The 9638-nt window shown below is 40.8% G+C and overlaps 1 protein-coding gene across 1 annotated transcript; it reads left to right on the forward strand.

Moving 5' to 3' along the window:
* Positions 1-7861, forward strand: erap2 (endoplasmic reticulum aminopeptidase 2). Its single transcript, XM_075468083.1, has 21 exons — positions 1-69; positions 1027-1364; positions 1485-1671; positions 1748-1917; positions 1995-2133; positions 2226-2360; positions 2467-2587; positions 2679-2833; positions 2968-3081; positions 3158-3289; positions 3573-3704; positions 4965-5033; positions 5133-5308; positions 5379-5458; positions 5548-5731; positions 5832-5988; positions 6085-6269; positions 6410-6571; positions 6767-6907; positions 7168-7249; positions 7344-7861. Exons 2-21 carry the CDS (start codon positions 1183-1185, stop codon positions 7488-7490), a joined length of 2850 nt encoding a protein of 949 aa, XP_075324198.1. The 5' UTR covers positions 1-69; positions 1027-1182; the 3' UTR covers positions 7491-7861.
* Positions 7862-9638: the final 1777 nt, after the last annotated feature.

Below are 9638 nucleotides of genomic sequence, written 5' to 3' on the forward strand. Positions count from 1 at the left end.
GCTTGAAAGAGAAAGTGAAACTTTGCAGCAGGAACATCAAGGAAGCATGATGAAGCTAAAATGATCGAGGTAAAACCTTTTCACATTTCTTTAAAACAAGATCTGTGTGGCAGGCACACGACAGAGATTGCTATACAAACAGCTAATTTCAGCCAATTCTCTCCAAACTGCTGCGTTTTTAGTGAACTTGGAGGTTGTAACCAGCCTCTTTATCTGTTCAGCTTACAGTGCTGCATTAATAATGCCCATGCAGCCTGATTTACACTGCAGCTGTTGTCACCTCACAGTTATAGCAGCGTCCTCTTCTTGTTCTCTCCACATGGTAAATCATGTGATGTTTTTTTTTTTATGTCACATGTTTGAGTATCCTTCAGGACAAGATGTGTTGTGGGCAAATATTCAAATGAGATTAGCTCGCCCGCATTAACTGAACACGCGCTCAGTGCAGCCCAGTCAGCAGTTTTCCTCATCCCCGCAGTTCTGTACGGAAGAGTAAATTATTCTGGTCAAATGTCACTTACACTGCTGCAGTGTGGAGGGGTCATGAGCAGAGGCCTAAATACTGAATTCATCCATTCATTCATTTGACAAAGTTTCAGTGAAGACAGGAAGGCCATAAGCCTAACATGGCTGGAGTAAACAAAACAGCCAATGCCTGGATGCTTGTGGTATCACAACTAAGCTGTTTGACCCCACAGACACTAGGTGTCAAACAGACACTCAGCAAGTAAGCCACAGTGACATATTAAAGTTATATTTGTCTATTGGGACAATTAAAGGCACTACACCACACACATAGAAAAATGTCCCACTTGAGGTTTTTATTAGTTGCTTACTTAAGTAAAAATTGCAACAATTTTTCAATTCACTCAGCCTTTTCTGAAACTGCTTAAAGCTCTCTGGGGATTGCTGCATCCTCCTTTGAAACCTCCCTGACATTGTATAAATAATGTGTTTGTCTGAATAGATTTCCATTTAGATTTTTGTCTTTATGAGATCTTTGTATTTTTTACTTATGTCTTCCAGGTTGAAGAGAAGAAGTCCCGAGAACGTTTCATCACATCATCGTTCGCCATTCATGTTAGGTGGTCCTTACAGTAGCTGTTCCCCGTACTTGGGCTATGACCAAAGGATTTCAGCATCAGCTGTCAGCCTGTCACACAATTTTTTAATCACTGGTCGATGGACATTTCCTTTGCAATGGTTTTGGTGAGGCTGTTACTGCTGTTTAGTGTGTCTCTGGTTGGGTCTCAGCCCTCCCAGAGTGCGCAGCAGGTGTCAACCCCTCCTCATCCTACAGGAGAACAATCTCCTTTGGGTGATGGCAATCTGTCTTTTCCCTGGAGTCGTCTCCGCCTGCCAAGGTATGCTTCGCACATGTTTTCTCTAGCTGCAATTTCAAAATAGATGGAAGGGAAAAAAATCGAGGAGATCTATTTTTTGACTCACTTATCAAAAAAGAGACGTGTGTTTCCTCCTCTTAGATACATCATTCCTCTTCACTACCAGCTCCTTCTGCACCCCAACCTCACAACTCTCAGTTTCACTGGCTCTGTGCAGATCCAGATTGATGTCCAGAACAATACAAATTGGGTTGTATTACACAGCAAGGGTCTACAGATCTCCAAAGCCACCGTTTTAGACCAGAACCTCGATCATCTGTCTGATCAGGTAGTTTTAAAGGTTGTGGATCAGTTTATTTGTCTTTGTGGCCTTCAGTCAACTCATTGATTTCTTCCTGTTTTAGGTTCTTCCAGTTCTTCATAACCCTTCCCATGAGCAAATAGGCATTTTCTCTCCCAGGGTGCTCAGCAGAGGGCAGAAGTATTTCCTGTATATTGACTTTGAGGCAGAACTTGCAGAAGGATTCTATGGCTTTTATAAAAGTACCTATAGAACCAGTAAAGGCGAGACCAGGTAAGGGCAGTTTTACTGTTTCACGGCATGCATGGCAAATCATCCAACATATACACTCTGCTTATGTCGCTTTTCAGAACCTTAGCTTCTACTCACTTTGAACCAACGAGCGCTCGAATGGCATTTCCATGTTTCGATGAGCCAAGCTTCAAAGCAAATTTCTCTGTGCGAATCAGGAGGAGTCCAGACTTTATTTCCCTTTCCAACATGCCTGTGGTGAGTGTTGCACATCTGCAGGGTGTATCATATATTGGAATTTGTGTGTGTGGGGAAAAGAAAGCCTTCACTTATGTGTTTGCGTATTTCAGGTCAAGACAGTTGAGATAAATGGTGGCCTACTTGAGGATCAGTTTGCTGAAAGTGTAAAGATGAGCACGTACCTGGTAGCATTTGTCATTTGTGACTTCAAGTCTGTCACTGCAACAACATCATCTGGGGTGAAGGTGTGGGCTCTGTGACAATATGTCAGACTTACATTTCTTGCTTGATATATTACTTTCTCAGCCATGAATGCAGGTTTATTGGTTGGTTTGTTCCTAAATCTGCCAGGTTTCCATCTATGCTTCCCCTGAGAAGTGGCATCAGACCCACTATGCCTTGGAGGTTGCTGTCAAAATGCTAGACTTCTATGAGGAATATTTCAACATCCGCTATCCTTTACCCAAACAAGGTGAGGAATTTTAATTCATTTATTTATTTACTTATTTATTTACTTTCCGGAATCAAGACAGATATGATAGATTTTTAATGTCCATGCCCAGATTTGATTGCCATCCCAGACTTCGAGGCCGGTGCGATGGAGAACTGGGGCCTGACCACCTACAGAGAGACCAGCCTTCTCTTTGACCCCCTCACCTCCTCTCTTTCTGATAAACTCTGGGTTACCATGGTGATTGGCCATGAGCTTGCCCATCAGGTGAGAAGGAATGTTTGAAATTGTATCTGTCCAGTCATAAGATATAAAATTCCCTGTTTTGCTGCATTCAGTTTCACTGCAGTATAAAGAATTAAAACAGTAAGTAAAATATTGAGTCTTCCTCTTGCCTGCAGTGGTTTGGTAACTTGGTGACGATGGAGTGGTGGAATGATATCTGGCTGAATGAGGGTTTTGCCAGATACATGGAGTACATTTCGGTGGAGGCCACCTACCCTGACCTCAAAGTGGTATGTAGTTTAATTGCTGGCTTATGAATGATTATCGAAACACTTGTATTCATGTTCTGAACCCATACTTTTTCAGGAGGAGTATCTACTCCACACTTACTTTGTAGCCACTGGTCATGATTCATTGAACTCGTCTCGGCCAATATCCAGCGCTGCGGAGAACCCCACTCAGATCAAAGAGATGTTTGACACAGTCTCGTATGACAAAGTATGATTTCAGTCACTTAACTGATTCAATCACCCAACCGATAATACCAATTCATTGTGACTAAATAACCTGCAGAAATAATTCAGTCCTTGTCAGTTTAAAACAGAATATATTATCCTGTATAGCTCAGCCAAATTTGAAAATGTTGGAAAACAGACAATAAGAATACACATGATTTCTATGGATTTGTTGCAAGAGGCAAAAATCTACAGCTAGTCACTTCAGCATTGATGGCACGTCATGTAAAATTGTCAAAATGAATGTTTTCTCCACCTCTTTCCAGGGAGCGTGTGTCCTGCACATGCTACGACACTTTCTGACTGATGAGGTGTTTCAGAGAGGAATAGTGCGATATCTTCGCAAGTTCAGTTATGGAAATGCTAAGAATCAGGACCTGTGGGACAGTCTGGCCAACGTAAGACACGGTTTACTTATTTTTATTTCTTTGTTGCTCAAATATCCTGGGTAAGGAGCAGCTTTCTAAAAATTTGCTTGGGAAATTTTCTCAATGTGGCTACTTACAAATTGTACTGTTGATTTTTGAAACGGAAGAGATTACATAACTGACTGGTATTAACATGGAGGAGGGAATTAGTTTGAATCACGTACCTTTAAATAATCTTTGCATTTTCATCAGACTAAGAGCAAAGGGATGTATTTGTTTTTCTTAACTATTATTCTTATTCAATTCAATGTCTTTTTATGTTTAAGCCTATAAATGTATTACAAAACAAGTGTATTTTGCGTTACAGTAATTTTCCATCCAGGAAGCGTTTAGCTTCAATTGATTAGCTATAATGTGAAAAGTTCTAAAATTCTCTTCTCTGTTCCTAGCAATAGAGCTGAAATTGTAAACTCGCTCCCTTTCCAGGAACACTGATGAAAACAAAAGCAGACACAGTGCTCGCTGTGATGGATTGCCAATATAAAGGAAATTTAGAGTCTCTCAGAGTTACTTTTGTAACTCAACTGAACAGTAATGGAGACAGCGTCCATGAAGAGAAGAGATCACGTTCAGAATCTTGAAAATGTTTGGGGTACTAAGGCACTCTCTCAGAAAATTCTCTGGTCCTAAGCTCATTAAAAATGGATAGAGGAGAAATTGAAGACATTCACTCTGAAGTTCAGGATTTCCAGCTCGTTATTAGCATTAGAGCACATGTAACTTGCAGATTTCCAAAGGCGCCAATAATGCAGAATGATAATATGTTCTGAAGCAACATATGCTGCCATCAAGACAAGGTTTTCTTCAGGGAAGTTTTTGTTTATTTCACCAAATCAATACCAAACTATCTCATGGCTCCACAGTGAAAGAGTCTGGCTGCTACTCTGGCCTGTCTGTAGCCCACAACTGTCAGACGCTCACAATATTCAGCACATTGTAAAATTAATAATGCAACAAAAGAGGCTCTTCACTGTTAAAACGATGAAATCCTATATCCAGTAAGAACAGGAAAACGTTTCGCTTTTGAACAGTAACTGGCCTCCTCTGTTCCCAAACACCTTTGAGTGTTCTTTTTTAAAAAGGAGGCGATGCAATGTACGTGCCCCTTGCCCAGATTTGAACATTTAATTGTTTTATATTTTACGCTGCTTTTTCGATGGCTGGACTGTATGATTAGTAAAATAATTCAAATAATACAAAATGTTTATTCTTTTTTTGTTTGTTTTTCAGACATGCTCAGATGAGGAATTCATCTCAGGAAAACATTGTTACAGCAGCAGCCAGGCCTCCAAGAATGCAGTGAGCAAACATCTAAACATCAGTTTCACTGGCCTGTCATCATACAGCCTGCAAAACTGTGATCACAAGTATTGATTTTCAATATACTGTCTCCTGTAGTACCTGTTTGCTGGCGAACATCTAGACCTGACTGCCATGATGAATACTTGGACTCTGCAGAAAGGTATTCCTCTGGTAACTGTAACCAGGAGGGGGCCTCTACTGCAGCTCAGACAGGACAGGTTTTTGAGGACTGTGCTACCTTCTGACCCTCTGTGGTCCACATATCAACAGGGGTACGTATGCTGGTGTAATTCTAAGTAGCTTTCAAATGTTCAAAATAATACTCTTTTGTCTCGTGCATAGTTTCCTTTGGCATATCCCTTTGACATATAAGACAGATGCTTCAGGCAGCATCCACAGACACCTGATGACATCACACACAGGTAAGAGAATATGTTGTATGAAATTTTCTACAATCCTAACTTTTCTTTGGAGTTCTATTATAATATGTTTGCTGTTTTGTTTCATTTAGACAGTATACACATAGGAGAGGACGTGAGCTGGGTGAAGATAAACTCTGACATGACAGGCTATTATGTGGTTCATTATGAGGATGGTGGCTGGGATGTAATGACAAAACTACTGAGGGAAAACCACACTGCTCTGAGCTACAAAGATAGGACTCACTTGATACACAACGCATTTCAGTTGGTCACGTAAGTACGAGTGTGTGCACGTGCAAGATTTTTGTGTTTGTCTGTACAGAAAAGTGACAATTACACATGAAACAGCATGCTAACTATTGTCTCTCTACAGTGCAGGGCATCTGCCACTTAATAAAGCCATGGACCTGATTGGTTATCTTCAGATGGAGGGACACACGGTGCCCCTCCTCCAAGGACTGGGCTATCTGGAGGCCTTCTACCACATCATCGAGAAAAGAGACGAGCTCAGTTTAACACAGAACCTGGCAGTAAGAGGACAAGACCTTAACGTTTTCATGATTACTGATGTTTAGATGAAATGTATGTCCATGTGAAATGCTGTGTCTCTGTGTTTTTCTGTTCAGAAGTACATCCTGCACTTTTTCCGTGCTGTCATTGATGAGCAGACCTGGAGTGACAGCGGCACCGTGTCGGAGAGACGCCTGAGGTCAGAGGTCCTGTCACTGGCTTGCCACCTGGACTACCCTCCCTGTCTGGAGCAAGCAAATCAGCACTTCAAAGACTGGCTTAAGTCCAATGGAACACTAAAGTCTGTCTAAAAATACTTATATTAATCATACTATATATATATATATATACATATGTATACATTCTATGGCACAGTGGATCATGAAATGTGATATTTTATCATGTGCCTTAAATGCATGTCTCTGCTTGTATTTTCTCTAGTCTACCCACTGATGTGGCAGAGACAGTGTACTCAGTGGGAGCTCAGGATGACCATGGCTGGGCCTCACTTCTAGACACATATAAGATTTCCCTCTCTGGAGCACAAAAACACAAGATCTTGTTTGCTTTAACCAGTAGCAGAGACACAGATAAACTCAAAAGGTGTTGTATGCCTTCTTTCTGCTTTTTTTCTTCCTCCAAACAGTTGATGCTACCACCTAGTGGCAAACATGGGTTATTGTATCATAGTTCAGCTGCTCTACTTTTTGTTGTGCAACCGCTCAGTAACCTCAAGTAACGATTATGAGCAAATTTAAGTCAGCAATGTCTGTGTCATTGCGTGTGTTTGTGTTACAGACTGCTGGAGCTGGGTCTGGAGGGGGATGTGATTCGATCGCAAGACCTGTCCAGTCTCATCCTGCTGGTGGCCAGGAACCCAAGAGGACATTACCTCGCCTGGAACTTTGTCAAAAAGAATTGGGACACACTGGTTCAAAAGTAAGTATATAATGCTAAAGATGCTGAAAATAACCAGTCAAAACATGTGATGCCATAAAAGCATAGCTTTCCAATAATTAAATAAAAATACATTTAAAAAAATAATATTATATACATACTTTCAAAAAAACAAATGTTCTCTCAAGAAGCTTCTTTTGTGAAATTAATCCAAGCAGAACAGAAGTGGAAATGGTTTTCAAAAGGAGCCCTTTAGATATTGACATGTCTTGACTTTCCTCTCTTTTCTTTCTCACCTGCAGGTTTCAGTTGGGTTCATTTTGTATCAGAAATATTCTCATTGGGACCACAGGCCAATTTTCATCTCAAGACGAACTCACTGAAGTAAAATTCCCACCTAAATGATGAAATACTTTATCGTCTATAAGGCAATTCAGTTATTCATATTTATGTCAAATACATGTGTTTTGACTTTCAGGTGCAGTTGTTTTTCGAGTCCATCAAAGAACAGGCCTCTCAGCTGAGGGCTACACAGATGGCCCTGGACATCGTGCAGAAAAACATTCGCTGGGTTCAGAGGAACTTAGAAACTCTGAGAAACTGGCTGGATGAGAAGATGAAGTGAAATACAATAAATACAAAGTGCTGGCTAGCACATACCAAAAGAAGGATTGGTTGAAATGTTGGTTTTTTGGGAGGGGGGATTTGTATGTGTGTTCTCTTTTGATAATTCTAATGCTTGATGTCTCGAAATTGTGAACAGTTTTGTACAGTCCATGAAAACTTGTAAATGTCTGCGGATTTATTGGTTAGTGGGAAACAATTGGATTGGTAGAAATGGCAGCTGAGTGACAGTAGCGTGTCTGACAGTCTTGGCATGTACCATGAACATTGTGCTGTCTTTGTGTGTGTGAGACAGAGATTCATTCCGGGGTGGCAGACAAAGCAGTTGTTGATGGACTCTTCACCAGATGAACAATAAAATGGTTCTTTTAACCTCCTGGATCCTTTGTGCGTGTTATTTTCACCTAAAAGCACATGTATCTGTTATTTACTCCTGTTTACTCTGTCTGTTGTTTAATTAAATGAGCCTGCTCTTGAGACTGCGCTTGGTGTTCATCATATACATGTTCTTATCCTTAACATGAGATTTATTTATTTATTTATTGAATTCATTCATTTCATTTCATTAAAACAATTAAAACAATAATTTGCACACAACAGATTCAGCTTGGCTTCCAGGAATTGAGTGTAAACCAGGGTGATTTCTGTATTTGGTATTCATCATGTTAACTATTCATTCATGGATTCAGATTTAGATTTAAGGCAAGTTTTGTAAATTGGACGAAGAGATAAGGTCAAGGGATGCAACGGACATGACAGCCCACTACTGAATGAGTTTAAGACCTTGGAGAGACTTCTTGTTCGTCACATGAGATTGCAGATTGCTGATGCTCTTGACCCCCTCGAGTTTGCCGAACAGAAACATATAGGAGTGGAAGACACAATTCTGTATATGTTGCATCGAGCATATACTTATCTGGATGTGCCTGTTTAAAATGTGAGAATCATGTTCTTTGACTTCTCCAGTGCCTTCAACATCATACGGCCTCCCATACTGAAAGACAAGCTTCTAGGTATGGGTGTGGCCCCCTCCCTGACATTGTGGATTTTAGACTATTTGTCTGCCAGACCACAGTATGTCAGGAGATGTGTTTCTGGAACACTGGAATGCAGTACTGGGGCTCCACAGGGTACTGTTTTGGCTCCTTTTCTTTTCACCCTGTACACATCAGACTTCAGGTACAACTCAGAGTCATGCCACATTCAGAAGTATTCTGATGATACGGCTGTTGTGGCATGTGTGCGCGGTGGACAGGAGAAGGAGTACAGGGACCTTGTGGAGTCCTTCTATGGTCCTTCTGGACCAAAAATAACTGTTTGCTCCTGAACACTACCAAGACCAAAGAACTGGTGGTGGACTTCAGAAGATCTAAAACCCCATACCAGTCAGTCTGCATTGATGGAGGGAGATAGAGACTGTTCAGACCTGCAAATACCTGGGGGTGGTGCTGGATAATAAACTGGAGTGGTCTGCCAAGATAGAAGCAGTTTACAGGAGGGGCCAGAGCCGTCTCTTCTTCCTGAGGAGGCTCAGGTCCTTCAATGTCTGTAGTGATATAATGTGCATGTTTTATCACCCTATCATTGGGAGTGCACTGTTCTATGCTGTTGTTTGCTGGGGGAGTTGCACTACAGACAAAAACTGTAGGCGCCTGGACAAACTGGTGAAAAAGGCTGGTTCTGTTGTAGGCAGAAGGCTGGACCCTCTCAGTTCTGTGGTGGAGCGACGGATGAGGAGGAAGTTAGATTCTGTGATGGAGAATAATAAACATCCTCTCCACAGCATCCTGGCAGGACAGAGGAGCAGGTGCAGTGAGAGGCTCATCTCTCTGCGCTGCAGGACTGAGAGGTTCAGGAGGTCCTTTGTTCCCACAGTCATAAGACTTTTTAACAGTGACTGCTGACATGTTCTTCTCAAATGTATTTATTTAGTCATTTATTATTAGTAGTAGTTGTAGTATTTTTATTAGTATTATTATTGTTATTGTTGTTGTTAATATACAATCATTGTAAATATTTATAATTTTTGAGCTACTTGACTAATTTGAATTTCCCCCATGGGGATGAATAAAGTATTTTTCTATTCTATTCTATTCTATTCTATTCTATTCTATTCTATTCTGTTCAATTCTTTTTTATATATATTTTA

Source organism: Odontesthes bonariensis, chromosome 6 (assembly GCF_027942865.1).
Source record: "Odontesthes bonariensis isolate fOdoBon6 chromosome 6, fOdoBon6.hap1, whole genome shotgun sequence".
NCBI lineage: Eukaryota > Metazoa > Chordata > Actinopteri > Atheriniformes > Atherinopsidae > Odontesthes > Odontesthes bonariensis.

Excerpts from the sequence above, each read along its gene's own strand:
- erap2 (XM_075468083.1), top strand. The coding sequence starts at position 1,183 with ATGGACATTTCCTTTGCAATGGTTTTGGTGAGGCTGTTACTGCTGTTT. Across the intron at positions 3,082-3,157 it reads CCTACCCTGACCTCAAAGTG|GAGGAGTATCTACTCCACAC; the intron begins GTATGTAGTTTA and ends ATACTTTTTCAG. Across the intron at positions 3,705-4,964 it reads TGTGGGACAGTCTGGCCAAC|ACATGCTCAGATGAGGAATT; the intron begins GTAAGACACGGT and ends TTTGTTTTTCAG.